The 18397-nt window shown below is 45.9% G+C and overlaps 1 protein-coding gene across 3 annotated transcripts in view; it reads left to right on the top strand.

Moving 5' to 3' along the window:
• LOC135906182 (outer mitochondrial transmembrane helix translocase-like) overlaps nt 1-18397 on the top strand; it is a 67014-nt gene that overhangs the window by 34737 nt on the left and 13880 nt on the right. For all 3 annotated transcript variants that reach the window (XM_065437445.2, XM_065437447.2, XM_065437448.1), the window contains 3 exons: nt 310-398; nt 16735-16974; nt 18151-18201. In XM_065437445.2, the coding sequence (XP_065293517.1) occupies nt 310-398; nt 16735-16974; nt 18151-18201 (380 nt within the window). The remainder of the gene's footprint in view (nt 1-309; nt 399-16734; nt 16975-18150; nt 18202-18397) is intronic.

Raw genomic sequence — 18397 nt, 5'->3', positions numbered from 1 at the left:
TTGCGAAGTTACGAACGGCGCCAAATTGGCTACTTTGGGGCGTTTTTCGCGCATCAAACTCGCGCGGTCGCATAATAAAGCTTACTTTTTAGGAAAACTATGCGTTTTTAAGCGCTAATTTTTTGTGAGCAGGTGCAGAACGATGTGCTGAACGCGATCATAGCAAAATTGAAAAATCGACTTTTTCGTAATTTTTTCGTCTTCAAGACCCGTGTCCCCCCTTAAGCGATTTCCATTTATCGAGATTCCACTGTATATGTCATTTGAGAATCATTCATTGCATTGATATGCTGCTTTTATGTTTGACAGGAGCCCGCTTCATCAATTTGGAAGTAGCAGCACTTACCGACAAATGGTATGGAGAATCTCAAAAGCTTGCCAGCGCTGTCTTTACATTGGTGAGTACCTGTTTGTATATGAAATCACTAGCACTGTCATATTGTGTCGGTCATTGCTTCGGCACAGCTTGGTTACCCAAAGCATCATTTTTTGGGCTAGTTGGTCCAACGTTCTGCAGTTCAAAGCACTGAAATTACATGTGCATGAACGACACAAACTCTGGTTGTGTTTGGGACCTCCTTTACATACTCGTTCCTTCCATAGTTGCCATACGGTATGCTAAGGACTATCGCTGTCATTACAGGGTGTCTACCAACCGGAAAAACCGGGAATTCTCAGGGATCTTGAGTAATCTGGAAATACTCAGGGAAAACTCTGGTAATTTGTGCTTCTATCAGGGAAAATTAGCTGTAATTTTATTGAAAGGGAACAAAAGCGGCGGTAATACTGGCTCGAGTAACAGAGAGGAATCGTAATGAATGGTTTTTGATGCCGTGTTGTTGGCTAAAGGAGCTGCCAGTGTACAGTCAGCAGTTGTCTTTCCGGACGCCCTATAATTTAGACGGTTTCCCATCCCATCTGAAACCATCCCATCTGGTCAATGTATAAGAACGTCTGGAATTTGGGAGATGAGAATGCTTCGCTGTCCGACTTTCCAGACTTTTTGCTGTGACCGTTGTTAGGAATGGCCTGCCGAGGTGGCACCGTGCAGGTTATTTCAGCCCGCTGCACGTGTTTCGATCCACCCGCGGTGGGGGCGCCCTTTAGAGAACCAGCGAGGACAGCGCTAACCAACCATGAACTGACTTCAGAGAACTGCGGACAACCGGCAGCCACGCAGCAAGGGTCAGCTCAGGGGAGTTCTCGAGGGGAGGTAATTGGCAGAACCTCCCCATGTGCTTTTCGAGACACCAGACAATGGACCGCTGCAGAGGCCACTGTGCGAGGTCCGCTCTGGAATTTAGAGGCGCCGGCTGGGGTCGGGCGTGACCACCTGGCTAAGGGGACGCAGGACAATGGACACCACGACGACTGTGCTGCAAAGGTCGTCTGCCCGCGGAGGGGGCACTGAAACCTGTGTGTGCGTGTGTGTGTTTGTAAAACGTCCTGCAGAGAGGTAAAACGTCCCGCAGAGAGGCGGCTTGTTTATGCTGACGTCGAACGTTTTGCCTCACCTAAGGATCTAGGGAACACGAAGTGGATATAACCAGCTGTTGTTGGCAGCTAGTGTGTAATCGTCGTCGTGCTCTGTGCTCGTCAATGTACTCGTGAGCTGTGTGCTCGTTTGCTGTATGCTTTGTCTTGCGGGCTCCATTTGGGAGTCACGCTAGACTGTGTAAATGTATCCCATGTTCATATGTAAATAATGTAAATAAATCCTGCTCGCCTAGTCCTGTCGCCCCAAGCTCCTCCGGTCGTCCTACAAGCCCGACTCCAAATCTTACACCGTATGTCTGAAATGGCATTAATCAAAGCCAACACCTCCTCCATTTTGATTACCTCGCTGCCTCGAACGGGCGCACTCGCAAGTGGATCCGCTGGCAGCTGCAGCCACCACTGCAGCAACGCTAGACCTGGCTGTTTTGATGTTCGCTATTAAGCATCTTGCCATTCTGTGCCGTGTTTTTCATTGAAAGAATTCGCTGCTGTCAGCCTTTGTGGTCCTCGCGATTGGCTTCGAAGCTCGGAAAGCAGGGCCCATTGCATAATGCCAGTTGCCGAAAGTCAGCTTCGCCTCAACAAAGCAGTGTTATGCTGTGAAGAATATACAAAAGTATTTACGGTGAAGCATAATAAGCATGGGAAGGGGCAATGGTCACGGGACACAGGATGTATTCCTTAATTATATACGCCTGCACCTGCCGTCTCCTGTCACAGTACGAGCACCGATATGCCTAACAAGCGTACTGGCAGTCCTAAAGAGACTTTTCGGATGTGCTGTGGCGATTTAAGTCCTTAAGGGCATTAAAAATACATGTATTCTCGATTTTCGGGTGTGTTCGTGGCCCCTAGGGAGCCCGAAAAATCGGACGTTGACTGCACAACTGTCCAAGAGGATGCTTAAAATGGTCCGTGTGGCGAACTTGCAGCGGAAGGAGGACAAGAACACAACCTACACATTGAGGAATGAATGGAAAAGGAAGCATGCTGCTGCTTCTTTGAAGGAGCTTGAGCACAAAGAAGTGTTGGCTGACGCCAAGGTGCAACTGTCCCTTATCCAAACCAAAATAAACTCTTTACAGCAGTCAAACGCAACACTGAGTCGTGCACGGGCTGAGAGTTTATCAAGACAGTTGAGGTTGACTTACTGGCTGATGCGAGAGAATCTCACTGGTGACGGAGTTCGTGCCTCATACCAATGAGCATGCTAACATGCTATTGCTTGCATGCTAACATGCTTACTAGAGAGTGACAGTGAAAGTTTTGTGTCACTCAGGGAATTTTGCATGGACACTCAGGGAAAACCTGGAAAACTCTGGGAATTTGGAAATGTCAGCTTGGTAGACACCCTGCATTGGTATCCTTTGCAGCAGCAGTAGTATAGCAGAGCTTCAATCTCATGCTCATACTTAAACTAAGTATCTGCCGAATGTTTACCTTTGAATGAAGAACAAGAACTGCATGGCAAGAACAAAAGATAAAGAAATGGCAGGAGGGGGTGGTGGTTGCAGTCTTTACTGATAATGTTGGTGATAATCTAAGTCTGGTATCGATGCTCATTCACCAGATGTACTGTACCAAGAGAGAGGCATCTGCGTACCAATTAGCAAGGCTGTTTTTCTTGAGCAAATCTGCCTGTTACTATTAGCGGCGAGAATTTGGAGTGGCGCCCTCTCGTCAGTGACGTCACGGCCAGGACGCTGCTCGCTGCAGCTCGCTCGGCTGCCGCACGCACTCGTTCCCTTCGTGTACGCTTGGGGTATGGGTGGCTTGAGCCGTACTTATTGAATGATATGTCGGTTTCTTTCTGCTGCCATGCCTGAACCACAGTTACTTCTCCTAAAGCGCGTGAGTCGATAAAATTTGCGGCTTGGATATCGCAAGCTATGTAGCGTTGAAGGAGTCTACTGGCATTGCAGTGGATATATGCGCCGTGTCTGTCCATGAATTTTGAGTAAAAGGAATGTCTGCAAATTCAACACGCGAAGTTGCGTATAATGCTTCACTAAACACTTAACATTCCCTTAGTATTTAGCTATGAGAGACATTGCATTTTACATGGAAGAAAAATCTTGGCAATCGGCATCAACATGTTATCCGTGTTAGAAAGACACTGCCCAGCGAAGCTGTCATCATGATTCTTATTACTCTGATGAGTTGTTCTAGTCAAATATGGCCATTTATTAATGTGTAAAAGAAAGAGTTAGGTGCACATTTCTTATGAAAAAGTTTGCTGCTACTTTCACCCCTCTCTGAAACAGGCCTCCAAGAAACGAATTGATCATGGCTGCTAACACGACGGTGTGTCCTGTAGAGTATTTACATAGTTAATCCACGAATAGCATAGTAGCAATTGCCTGAGAGAAAAGTTTTGTTGTTAAGATCGAGAGTCAATCAATTGCAAGTGATGAAATGTTTCATGGGGCCCTCAGTAGCCTTTATCGACAATATGGCTTTCTGCAGCCGTCAGCTGCAGAAAGCAGCGTTTCAGGGAAGGCTTGCGCCGTCGCAGCAGCAGCTCACATTCCCATAAGTGCAGGCAAATTTGCATTTTTTTTTTCTTCAAAACCAGGCAATTAACTGCGCCAAATGCTATACTAAATGAAGTTGACATCAAAATGCGATCGTTCTGCAAAATTTTAGCAAGAACAGTGCAGCGGTGAGCGTAAAACCTATTTTTGAAATGCCCAGTTAAATGTTCAGGACCCTGTATCCAGCCTGCTAGATTTTTCCTGCATCTGTCGCCATTTCTTGGGATTTCTGCAGCCATGTTAGTACATGGCATCCAGGAATTTCATGAATGACAGTGCAGTTGCCGACAGATTTTTCGGACTCCGAAAATTTGAACTTTATGGATATTCCGGACTTCATAAATGCACCGTTTAGGGTTCTCATAGAGCTAATGCATCTTCTTTGCTAATTTTTCGGGCGAATTTAAGTTCCAAAGTTCGATTTTCTGAACTAAATCGCTCGTTCTGAGCCAAGCTACCCGATCTTCTGGGCTGCCATGTTGGATTTTCTCTTAGCTTGGCTACCAGTGACCCGCTCTATAGCCTTCAAAATGGTGACACGCACGCGTTCAACAGAGATCACATGACATTCTCCAGTCTCGGAGGCCATGCCCGCTCTTCCTTGGCTGACAAAACATTCTAGGGGATGGCACTTTTTCTTGTTTACTTCTTTTTTCAGTCAGCACAGTCATCAAGATCACTTAATGCGGGGTCCATTTTTATTCATTTGTTTATTTTAAAGTTTCGGTTGCTATTTGCATGTGGTGTGTCCACAGAGCACATGTGTGTCCGAGATGGTGTCGCATCTTTGCATGGGTTTGTGGGGCTTCACATTTGTGTGATCGGTGCCACCTCGTGTGCTTTCTTCGTGGCTCGTTTCTTCGATCCGCAGTGTGATCTGCCACGGATCGCCATTGAGGTGACACTTTTATCAGACTGTATATGGAAACGTCACTCTTGCGCAAATCCAAGGAAATCTGATCCCCTCCAAGCATAGTATGAGGCAGGGCATTATTAGAGATTTTTTTAAGCTGCTCTAAGCCTAATAAATTTTGTATTTTGGGCTGAACAAATTTTTCAGACTGTATGATTTTTCTGAAAATTTTTCCGTCCCCGTGGGGTCCGGAAAATCAGTTGACGACTGTATATCAGCTCAAAATGCTATGACGTGCTTGTTGGGACCAAGCCTCTGTGACAATAGCTGCCATGAAACACAACTGGAAATGTATCTTTGGGGGTCCTACTCCATGTCTTGGAGTTGGTGTCATTTTCAGTGTATTGTATGGTGAATTAGCCTAAACACTAATTAAACCTTTGGCAGAGGAGTACGTTGCACACATCAGTATTCCAAATAAATGTGTGTATAGAAATTCCACAGCTACTGTAATTCTTTGAAATGAAACCAGAAAGAATTCTGGTGAAGAAGGTTGTCAGGCAAGGAGGCATAATCTCGCCAATCTTGTTAACCTTACTAGATGCTTGTAACTATGTTCAAGATGCTAGATTGGGAAGGATTCGGGGTAGCAGACAGCAGGGAATACTCTGGAATAGGGGCGTCGACCCTGCGCAGATGGGGAAGAAGACCGTGAAGATGGTCGACCACATCTGCCACCGCTAATTTCTACACCATTAGAGCAAATAAAGTTTTTCCTCCTCCTCTGGTTTGCAGATGACGCCCTCTTTAAAAATGTCGAAATGACTTGCCTCAGATGAATGAGAACTTGAACTGGCAAAGGCTAAGGGTATTAAAGGTTTGAGGAATAATATGCAAATGGTTGAAGTAATGCTCAGTAGCATAGCAAGGGAACAAAAGTTTATTGTTGGTAGTAGCCTCTTGTAGCTATGCAGGGGTACATTCATCTAGGTCTAGTAGTCATGGAGCCATGGAGCATGCAAAGGAAATCTCTAGACAAATAACATTTGACTGGAGTGCATATGGTGGCCATTCTCAAGTAATAAACAGTGGCTTAGAATGTTATCCTTAAAGGAAAAGTATACACTCAGTGCTTTTTGAGAAGAAACTGAGGACCATGCAACAAGGAATGGAAAGGGAAGTGGTAGGTTTTATGGCTTAGAGAGCAAACGAATGTACACATAGAATTGATGTTGAGGGTGGCAAAGTACTTTGCGGTGTAATGGAGATACGAAAGTTGTAGGCATGGGATGGAGTTTCCCAACTTAAAGGGATACGGACACACAATCTGAACATTTTACGATAATACAGAAAATGGGTGCTCAGTGTGCGAGTACACCGAAAACAAGTAGTCACTTTGCTCATTTTTCAGCGGATGGCTTTATTTTTGGCGTTTTTGTGAGCGCACCCAACGCCGCCCGGCCCAAGCGAGTTGGAAGGCGTGACGTCACGACACCCGCAACGGATAGCCAGCCGGCCGGCCGCGGTCATTCGAGGCGCACCGCCGCCGCTATCGCGAGCATGGATTCAGGTTCTGGTGCCTCTATAAGCGATGAGCACACGTCTGTAGATGAGGATTGTTCCAACTTAGCAAGAAATATAACCGCTTACGGTTACGAGCCTTCCACGTCAAGCGGCGAAGAGCAGGCGGCCTTGAACGTGCCGGTCAGGCAGTCCGGGCCAGCAACATGGTAATTTTTTTTTCTAGTAAACTTGAAGTGCAGCGGCAGCAGTTCGTAAAGTTATGTTACGCAGGATGCAAAATGCCTAGTTTCGTGACCCGCGTTGAGGCAGAAAGGCAACTATTACGGCTGAATCGTAGGTAGCGTAGCTCATCGCTTTGTGCTTACCTACGCTGTCGGCTTTCGACCGCTGCACACTTTGTTTTTACGCGACGAGGCACGGCATTTGTAGAATTTTCCAGCCTTTTCATAGCCCTGTGTTTACGACTACTATCACATTCACGCCATTAGAAGCTATTTACTGGTTGAACTTGCTGAGATGGGCGGCTGCGCTAGGGACCCGTCGACCAGATCACTTAGCTACATCGATTCTGTGGCCATAGAGAAAGGAAAGTCTTTGGCTGTGACAATTACTAGGGAAATGCTGCGCGAACAACTAAGTCATGAAACCCGACGCATGATCACGCAGAGACCTATGAAAATCCGTAATTTTTTGCTTGAGGTTGAAAAGCAACGTGTGCAAAGGCAATGTAGGTAAATGCGCTGCGCCTTTTAGGTTACTACACATGCATGCTGTTGTCTGGCGTTCATTCACTGGCTGTGTTTTGTATATTTGATCAATTAAAAGAGCGCTCGTATGCTGTCGTTCAATATTAGACGCAGCGAAAGTGTATACAACATGACTATTTTGTTTTGCGACAAAAACATGCATCCGCAGGGTAAACAATTTCTGTCACAACCCAAGAATATCTGCTTTTGCACAGCCAATGAAAGGGTAATTACCCTTCTTTCAACAAATGCTCCTGCGGTCACCGCTGCGGCTACATGCATACAGAAAGAGAGAGGGTCTCTTGCCACAACAACAAAACGTGGCGAAGACCGCTGAGAGTTACGGATGTATCACTGAGCACCCGCTCTTTGAATTGTATTGCCTCAACAGGAGCCTCTTGAGCGGCATGCCAAGGCTTTTGAGCACAGCCGGGCTGGTCGCATAATCATCGTCGATGAAGTGGTCCGCGCAAATGACGCCATTTTTTAGATGTCTCCATGCTGGGTGTGGTGGCTGACAGGCACGTATGCAAAGTTTACGCATCTTCTCGTCTCTGGGAAACGTGCGCGACAGCGTGTCACGACCGATAATGCTGTTATAATAGCCGTGGGTGCATTAATGTTTGGGCATTTCCTCCGGCCGCGACGCATGCGTCAATACCGATCGACGACCGTGCGAGCACGCGTGTAAGACGCACCACCTGCATGGAGCGCTGACGGGGATAATGTTTCAGACGGACCACGTGCGAACATAGCCGACGGCGATAAACAAACCCTGCAAGGGACCGACACTCCGGGAAGACTGCGCCGACTGTAGCTGACCTTGGCCGCACGCGCGGGGGTGTGATGACGTCAAATTTCAGCTTCTCCCGGCGGCCGCTTGGAGGCAAGGCGCAACAGAAAATCGCAAAATAAAGGTGTTTCTCGTTCTTTTTTTCTAAGCAGCTTCTTGCATTCGTCATTTTCAACAGTTCAACTTTTGTTCTGACGCAAAAAACCACTCACCAACTTTTGTGTCCGTATCCCTTTAAGACAGTGTTAATTGGAGATTACAGGTAGAAGCCTTTTTGATGCTGTCGTTATAAATATTTGCTAGTGGTAGTGATGACAAACAGGCCTTGGGTTAGAGGTGACTCACATTCATGGCCGGCTCTGCATACCTTCTATGCTATAGTGATGGCCACTGTGTTTACAAGTGAGTTCGTCTACTGTATGTGCATAGATGAGACCACCTATAGTTTCTGCCCATGATTCCAGCATCGATTGCTCCCCTCACGGTTATATTTGAACATTAAGAGTGGCCTCGATCTAACCTCCTGTCCGATCAAAGCAACCGTGTGCCCATTCAGGTGTTGGAGCACGTGAAATTGATAGTTGTGTTTCCACGCAAGCTCCATCCTGCAAGCTTGGTACACATTATTTGTGTGTCTTTCAGTGCCACAATAGCCTCAAGAACAGGAAACACTTAGGCCAGACCGTAAAACTGCATATTTCAGGGAACTTCGCAAATATGAGAACCGCCAAGCTGTACGCAGAGTGAAATTGCAAATTTTTCTATTCGCATGCTTTCTTTTGATCTGTGTCACGTGGTAAATCGAGTGGCTCTTACGTATACAGCAATAAAGTTTAGTAAGCTTCATATGTACCTGCACCCGCATTCACTTAAAGCTGGCCCCTTTCAGGAAGAAGTGCACTGTAGGACCAGCTCATGAGAAAGATTGGCTTGGTTGCTTGGCTAAGTGCACGATGCAGACCATCAGAAATGCTGTAAGTGCAGTGTGATAGCATCTTTTGGCAGCAATGAAAAGGCTAAATCTTACGGGTGCCTGTAAGCCAGCTGTGTGAGAGAATGACTGCTGTAGTAGTTTCCACAGTTTCCACTTGCACACTGTTTATAATTAAACACTTGTTTAATCTTGTCATAACTCATCACAGTGGTCATGAGCCATCACGGTTTTGACCATCATTGTGGTGCTGGTCAAAATGGTTCTGTTTGTCTTGGGAAGCAGAAAGCTGACTACAAGCAAGCTGTTGTCCGTGGGCAGCCCGACAAATGGCGTTGTGTGCATATTCACTAGTCGAAACAGCAGCGGAAGGGTGGAATAGGTACATCCGATGGTAAAGTTGGCTGACAGCCAAACAAAAGGGAGAGTCTGCAGCAGTATCATGTTGGGAAGACTTGTTAGCGAATGTCCTGTACCGTACAGTTGAACCTCAGTACAGTTGAACCTCAGTACAGTTGAACCCGGATATATCAAACCCGCATATTTCGAATTATTGGCTATATCGAACACACAGATTACCCCCTTGAAAATACTATGTAAAAGTATAGGACAATTGCGTAGTATATCGAATTCCATTTTCGTCAGACATTCAATATATAGAACGCCGTGCCGCGCCCCTGGAAGGTGCGCTTTTCCCAAAGACATTCGTGTCCGGCCCTCAGGGGAAAACATTTCCGCAGAGTCAGTCAGCAGGCTCCTGTGCGCATGCGCGGCCGTCGCCTAGCGACGGAGACGCAGAGCCTTTCCCCCGTTCTTGTGCCCCACTGGCGCGAGCTCTCTCGCTCTTCCTCTACCGCCAGCGTGTCCATTGGGCAAGGGCATTGGAGCTCAGTGAAGAGAGTGCGCGGCATGGAGACGCGGCCACGTTTTCAAGCCACGGTTCCTGGGAAAAGGGAGAGAGAGAGAGTGAGGCGTCGGCACGGTCGCTCGTGGGCCGGGGGGACAAGAGAGCCAGAGAGGGCTCAAAAAATGAACACAGCGCCTTCGACGGCATATTCCGCCGATCTTTTTCTCCGCTCTCTTCTTTCTTTTCCCTTTGTCGTTCCTTCGCAGCCCCGTTGACTGCCGCTCGAACAGGCTTCGCTCGGACTGCTCCATCTGCGCATCGCCTATTTTGTTGTGCGTACCTCTGTTTCAACGTGCCGTGTGTAGCGTGTGTGATTGCGGTCATCTGGTGAGCTATGGCATCCACAGACATAAAAAAGAGGAAGAATCTGGACTTTGCAAGAAAGCTTGAAGTAATCCGGCGTGTCACGAATGGGGAGAAAAGAAGTCCTCCGTGGCAGACGCATTCGGCATTCCGCGGAGTACTTTAAGTACGTTGTTAAAAAACAAGCAGGGCATCAAGCTTAAAGCAGGTGAGGAAAGTCGCTTGGGAGCGGGTCGTGTGCGCCCTGCTGCTTTTGACAAAGTGGAGAACGTACTCTATACGTGGTTTCTTGAAATCCGAGCGAAAAATATTCCTGCGGATGGCCCGATGTTAATCGAAAAGGCCAAATGGTTTGCTTCGGCTCTTGGCAAAGAGAACTTTTGCAGTGGCACTGAATGGCTGCAACGGTTTAAAAACCGCCACGGCATTGCAGGAAAGGCCATTTCAGGCAAAAGTGGGGCTGTCAGCAGCCAGGAGATGCAGAAGTGGCTTTCTGAGGAGTGGCTGAAGATCACTGAGAAGTTTTCGCCTACAGAAATCTTCAATACAGACAAAACTGGTCTCTTTTGGCAAAGGTTGCCGAATAAGACACTCACTCTTCGTGGAACCTCATGCCACGGCAATAAAATGAGCAAAGTGCGTGTGTCGGTGCTACTTGCAGCCAACATGGACGGCTTGTGCAAGCTACGGCCATTCGTGATCGGGAAGAGCAAGTCACTGCGCTGCTTCAAGAACTGTAAACAGCTTCCCGTCCGCTACGGCTGTAATGGGAAGGCCTGGATCACACGTCAACTTTTTGTTGAATGGCTGCAGGCTTGGGACGCTGAGTTCAGCAAGTCGGGCCTGTATGGCTATTTGCATGTGGTGCGTCAACTGTTCGGCCCAGACAACTGTTCGGCCCATCAAACGACTTGCAAGCTGCAGCAGATCGAATTGAAGTTTCTCCCGCCGAACACCACAGCGAGACTGCAGCCCCTCGACCAGGGTATCATAAAGGCATTCAAGGTAGGCTTTCGGAAGCGACTTATTCAACAGCTCCTCATAAACCTCCGCATTGAAACCGATCTCAAGATTGACCTGCTCGGCGCGATCCAGATGATTATCGGCACTTGGGGCGACGGGAAGCATGCCACAGTAGCCAACTGTTTTGGCAATGCAGGCCTTGAAGTGGCTGGAGATGAATGTCCGGAAGCTTTAGATGACGATGAGTGCTTGGAGGACGCATTCCGCGACTTGTCCAATTTTCCCGGCACTGTCCCGTCCGAAGTTACTGTTGATGACTTCATTAACGCTGACGGGGAAGTTCAAGCGGTAGCCAACCTCGCTGATGAGGACATTGTGGCCGGAATAGCTGGCGTTCAAGATGGCGATTCCAGCGACGACGAGGGCAACTGTGTTTTCGAAGAAACGCGTCCATGCACAGCCACTGAACTGGCGTCAGCGTTCAGCCTGATTTGGCGCTGTTGCGGTGAAATGGAAGGCACTGAGCTCTCGCACCTGGACAGTCTCGAGAAGATTGAGACTAGTTTTTTATATTTCCCAGTGGAAAAAGCAGCCCAAAATTAGTGATTTTTTTTCCGTGAAATAAAGCGCTTTCATATTGTGTGCACATGCTATGTGATTCGCGGCTGTTCCAATCAGTAAGCCACAGTTTTTTATGATCGCGAGTGCTTTTTTGGCCTATATCTGTATATCGAATTTTCGCTATATCGAACTATTTTCCGATCCCAGTCAAATTCGTTATATCCAGGTTCGACTGTATAACGAAGTTGCACTTCCAGTGAAAAACTTCATTAAGTCGTGAATTTCGTTAATTCGAGGTTTTGAAGTTTCAGCATTAAAAATAACTTCCCAAATTCCCAGAATATTCCAGGTGGATATCTTGTTAGTAAGCACTTATAAACAAATTGCAAGAAGACCGGGCCATAATAGCATGGCTAAGAGGGCCAGTGCGGTGCAGATCGCGCTAAGAGCAATGCATTGACGTAGCTCAGGGCATCCGAGATTTGCGTGTGTTGTGTCACGCGGCGCTGTAAATCTCGGACGCCGTAGCTGACCACGCTTAGTGCCCGCAGCCAGCACCCATAAATTAAAAACAATTACATTGTAAAAAGATACGGATATTAAAAAGTCAGTTTCACTAGAAAGGTGGGGTATTGATGGCAATCGCAAAGAGACTGCACGAAGTAAGGTTTGTAGATTTATTGGTGTCACGTGCTTAGGCAAACATTTAATCTCACTTGATGACCATGAACTCGCAGTCACAACACGAGCGAGCACTTCGTACTGCGTCTCCGAAACTTGAGATTATACGACCGCCAACACACTAGATGCGTGGAAACAATCAAATGTGCATGAAGACACTATCCATTTCGGTTTGCCATGAAGAGATTACTTACAAGATCGATTCGGCGCGTGAGGAGGAGAAGGCAGGTAGGCATGCATTTCCGCCCCCTCCCCCCCAGCATGTGCTTGATCATGTTACCGCAAGTTCACTCCCTCCTCATCCCTTTTGAACAGAAGGAATCATCAGCTGTCGTGTTTGTCCAAGTTATTTACCAATGCGACAAATGGCACAGCAGTGTTTCCTGCCTACTGCGTCCTGGCCCGTACGCTTTAGTAGCAGTTTTGCCACTCGCTTTCAATGCAGAAGGACGCTTGAAATAACTTTTGCCTCAGCCGACATAGTTTTTTGCTAGATTTACTAGCCATACAGGCTTCAAGTACAGTCAACCGATTCTTTAGCGTCGACTGGCAAACTGGCCAGCGCCTTCTAACGGCGCGAAGCGACGAGGTCAGCAAGAGTAGCGCATGAGCACCAAGTTCACCCGAAGCACAAGTTTCGTCTGCTAGGCTCTTCCTACCAGCACAACACGGCCCCTGGCATGATTAATTCAACGCAAGCTTCTAGGCTTATTGGAAATAGCAGGAGCGTGTGCCCCAGGCTTGCGTCGGTTTTTTTTTTTTTTTCCCGTTTTTTAGGGTGCTGCTCTAGTGTGCATGCACCAAGAAATAATGAACAAGCCGTGCAAATCTGCAATGCAACTGTATCACAGGGGCAAGAAAGAGTAGCGCAAGAGGTAATTATCAACTTTTTGATCTAAATTCAAATGTGGTGCAAGCTTCCACTGCGTTAATCACGACAGGGGCGGTGTCATGCCTGTGGGAAGAGCTTAGCAAATGAAACTTGTGCTTCGAGTGAACTTTGTGCGCATGCGCTACTCTTGCTGATCTCGTTGCTTCGGCACCGTTCTAAGGTGCTGACCAGCCGGCCAGCCGCCAGTCCATGCTCATGTGGTACTGTTAAAGAATCGGTTGACTGTACATGATTGCAATGGTCGAAAACTTCGTTAAATCGAAACTGTGTCACAAAGTTACTTCGTTAAATTGTGAAAAATAAATATACACAGTTTTCAATGCAACTAAGATTGGGCAATGAAAATAGTTTGTTGCATAGTGAATTTTGTTAAATCGATGTTCGTTATACTGATGTTTGACTGTATATTGTAATGCAAGGTGCCAGTCACACTGGTCAGTCAACACATACTTTAAAACATGTCAGTCAGGGTTCAGTTCAAGTGCTCAGTGAGTCCGTTGGTCTGTGAATGGTAAAGTGCAGTGAGCCTGTGCTGGGTAAAGCAGCAGCACTGAGTATTGTTGATGACATTTTAAAGGATATTACAGCCTCAGACAGTCGCTAAGTGTCATGGGACACCATGTATTAAAATTGTCATGAAAGAGAAAGTCCACAATGTCTGAAGCAACTGGTCGGAAGCATTCTTTTGATCATATAGAGCATTGTGTAATCAGTAGTGACAGCAGTTCACTTGTTTCCAGAAGATAATGTTGCAAAAGGATTGAGAATGTTCTAACCAACATGGAAGAAGGGCTCAGTTGGGATGTCGATGTGCTGAAGATGCCCGGTAGGGAGCATAGACAGCTTCTTTCAGTATTGACAGAACTTGTGGGTGCCAAAGTAACGCCACAACGAACAAGCTAGGCAACACCAGACGCACATAGTCATATGTACAAGAAATATCAAGGTGTCCAGTGGTTGGGGCCATAGAGTTTCCTACAATAATTACTAGAGGGAACTCTGGTGCTGCAGTCGTTGTACCACCATGCGAATGATAGGAAGTACATGGATTTGTCTGATCTCCATGCTTGTGGATTCAAACGTTTATGTGGCTTTGTATATTACGCTATATAAATCTTATTGGCGTAAATTTCAATGCAATCTATGCTCTTCGAAGTGCAGAAGACGCAGCGAACATGCACAATTGCTATTAATTGCAACGATTGGGCTTGTCCAGGTGGCCAAATCGAAACGCACCAAGCATCTCAAGGCACTGGCCTGCCCGCGATAAATTCATAAGGGCGTTGCATTCGCTTCTCGATACATGCGTCCATGGCTTAATGGTTTCAATATCAGGCTTGTGTGCTGGAGTTCCTGTGTTCGAATCCTGCTGTCGGACAATTTTAATGATGTTTACTTATTTATTACGCAGTATAATGTTGAAAATGACGAGTTTACAAAGTCGCAAAGCCGTTTGAAGCGAAAAAGGCGAAGTTAAGGCAAATCCACGTACTTCCCGTAATTCCCATGCTGGTACAACAGCTCTCATTGCACCTCCTGTAGACACTGTGTCAGAGTTCCCTCTAGTAATTATTGTGTGAAACTCTATGGTTGGGGCATCATGAAGCGTACATAGAACTGTGGAATGCAGGTGTGTAGGGACAACAAGGGGGAGGGCAGGGCCATCATGGCACAGATTATGCCTATAGGTCTGCTTGATTTGCCTGCACCACCTGAACCAGTTCTCAAGGAGCTGCACTCTGTGATTCGTTTCAGCGGTGTAGCAATGGCATTATCTGAATCACACCCTTAGTTTTAGAAGGTACAATGAAGGTGCCGGGCAGGTTCACAATTTTTGTGCATCCTTCCTACTGATGGTGCTTACTTGGTAAGCATGCAGGTGCAAAGCAGCAGCGCAGCATACTATGCAGCACACGAGCTTAAGCACTGGTGAAACCCCACTTACACACATCTGCAGGGTTATGCAATGTGGAGTGTATTGTTTCCACGTGAGGAACCAACCATACCTATGATTTGGGACCTCTGAAATTTGGTGGACGGCTTGGATTAGCTGGACAAAACATAAGGCCTGCACCGCGTCGGCACCTCGGTGTTTGTTTTAAAGTGCTTTGTTGAGCGTGCACCACTGAAGTTGAGCCGCACAATTTCTGAATTCTCATGCCCCACTATGAACTAGTTCACAGTAGTGCAGGCAAAGTGAACTGACCCTATATAAGGTGGCGCTCTTCAATATGAAAATACGAAATACAAATAGAAGCGTCCCCAGGTGAGGACTCCAGGCACTGTATCAGCTGATGCAAGGTGGCATCATAACACTGCTTGTCACCGATGTGCAGTTGCTGAGTCATAGAAAAAGATGCATTCAGTTGTTTCACTACTACGTCCCACTTGATGACGTAGTTGGCGGCAATGCGTCTTCATCTGGAAGCGCTGTGACATTTGGTAATATAGTCAATTTCCATTAATTCAGCCCTGATGGGACTGACAAAATTGATTGAATTATCCAGCAGGTTCAATTAAACAAGATGCGTAAAAAGTGCCAAAACACACCGCCAATTCATTTGGCAGTATTTGCCAGTCTAACACGCCCCCGGATCAAACGCACCTACTTTCTCTGTGTCCAAAGTAGAAAACTAATGCAAAAATTGCATTAAAGCTCCTGAACAAAATAGAAATCTAATGCGCATCCGATATTTTAGTAAGAAATATATGTGTTGCACAATGGCAGCCAGTTTCCTAAAGTCAGTTGCGATGCATAGTTTATTTTAAATGTCAGCTTCGCCGCAGTACATTAGTGTTATGCGGTAAAGCGTATAAACGCTATGAAGCCGGTTTTGCATTCGTATTCGATTGCACCACGCAGGCAATTTCCACCCAGTTTCCTAGAAACAAAAAAGATGTGCGTTAAAATTGGATAAATATTATAATAATACATTGTGAGCTATGGTAATTACTTGAAACTCTTCCTAGGGCTGGTAGAAAATAGGTTTTTGACAGGTGATGTGCGTTCAACGCATTCACTGTCCTCTAAGCTTGGCCAAGACAGACACTGTCACTAAAGGGGTCACTCTTGGCGTCACCATATGGGTCAGGTGTGTGCATGCTGACTCTCCAAGTTCGAATTATCTGGCAAATGCCAATTTTAGGAACGAAAAAATGAAAGTTTGGGCCCATAGAAATGCATGGGCATCAGCTGGGACCTTCTCTCAGGATTGAATTAACTGGAGTCAAATTAACAGAAGTCTGCTATACCATGTTATATCTCTGGCACATAGGGAGCAAAGGCTCCTCATCGTCTTCAGTCTGGTGGCCATTAATTTCATCTTCGAGGGTCACATAGCAATATTTAATATATATATTTACACTGTGAATTTGTTCAGTGGCTTGTGCTAAACACCTGCTTAAGTTTTTTGCTGTGTTTCTCTCTGCTTTTGCTTTTTTTTCCCCCTCATCAGCAACAGTTTTAAGTAGACAGTGACTCTTCATGTTTAGTTTTTGCAGTGCTTACCGGCCTCTTGGGAACATGTCTGTTCTGCGTTTTCCTTCCAGGCAGTGAAGATCCAACCTTGCATCATCTTTATTGATGAGATTGACTCGTTCCTGCGGTCCCGTGATAGTCAAGACCATGAGGCAACAGCTATGATGAAGGCACAGTTCATGTGTCTCTGGGACGGCCTCATCACGGACCCTGACTGCCAGGTGGTGGTAATGGGAGCCACTAACCGTCCACATGATGTTGACAAGGCCATCCTGCGTCGCATGCCAGCTATGTTTCATGTTGGTTTGCCTGTGAGTTGCCAAGAAAACAGAGCTTTCCTTGACATTCTTTGAATACATAAAGTGAACAGTTTGGCTCAGGACACCATCCCACCCTTAGGTTTCTTTCGGTTAATTCTATCAGTAGACCAATCTTGCCATGCTTGGAGCACATGTGCATCTGCCCTGCGGGAGCCATGATAGCTATAGTTCTCGAGGACATTCCACTGCACTTGCACTGAAGATGACCTTGATCAGAATGCTGTGGCTCACTGCATTATGAATTTTGAGAATTGATTGTTGTGGGAGGAGAAGCATTTCATGTAGGTGCGTCTCTTCAACCCTACTACTTTCTGTGTAGTCTTCTCATCTAAATCTCCCTTGATCTATGTACTTCCAACAACAGTTGCCATTACCTTGCTAAGGACTTAACTGCATCCTTGGCAGCAGCGGCAGTGTACTGAAACCCATTGTGAAGTTGATAGATTGCAATTAGTGAATTTGTTAACTGGTTGCCTTGTTATCTTGGGCAATATTACATTCTACACTCTTTTTTGCCTCTTTTAATATACAGTATTTTTGATTTTGGCACTTGTTGATACATTTTCTTTCTGTAACTTTTAAGTACTAGAGATAAAGCAAAAAATGTTCTCTTAGGTGCCAGTTGGTTCTGTCTGTTGAAAATTTAGTTATAAGTAGGGTTCTGTCTCTTCAGAGTATATATTGAGGCAAAATCAGGCAGTTTATTTTTCTCTCTCTTTTTCTTTTTTTCCTTTTCTTTTTTTTAAGTGTTTATATTTTATGAAAAAAATAGGAGTTAACCTGTGCTTTCTCTTTTCCACGCAGTGAAATTCGGTGTTTTCCGGCTGTTTAACTCTTTGTACTGACATGATATCTTGTGCTATTAATTTATTTTGTTGTTAAATGAAGGTCCTAGACCACTAAACCCTAGAAAAAAATTGTGACAAGCCTCAGAGCACTGTAAATAATTTAATATGATAGCTTTTCTACAGGTAGTTTTAGTTTAGTTTCCCTGGGGGATACTGTGTGGTTACCGTGAGGGAATATAGTAACTTTTGACATAGATTCCGCGTAAATGCTTGTAAGCCTGTATAATGCCGTCAAACAGTAGTTGCATGTTTGGTGTTAAGCTGACATATGTATAGTCCTATCACAAACTGTTAACATTGAGCATTTTTTTTTTTCCAGAACCAGCAGCAAAGGGCTGGAATTATCAAGCTAGTGTTAGAGACAGAAGGGGTAAGTCGTTTATTTTAATCCCTCGCTCATCTCGTCCACAGCTTTGTGAATGAAAATAAAGGGTCCACAACCGACTTTACTTTGTATATTGCACGTCTCCAAATCAGTCTGGAATAGGTTGGGCTCGTCCTTTGCATTGTTTACCACATCTGTGATTAATGCTGCTTTTCTTTGACATGTGTTATCAGAAAATTCT

This window comes from Dermacentor albipictus, chromosome 1, assembly GCF_038994185.2.
Source record: "Dermacentor albipictus isolate Rhodes 1998 colony chromosome 1, USDA_Dalb.pri_finalv2, whole genome shotgun sequence".
In the NCBI taxonomy this organism is placed as follows: Eukaryota; Metazoa; Arthropoda; class Arachnida; order Ixodida; family Ixodidae; genus Dermacentor; species Dermacentor albipictus.
The sequence above is the reverse complement of the archived record's forward strand: the minus strand, read 5'-3'. Positions and strand labels throughout refer to the sequence as shown.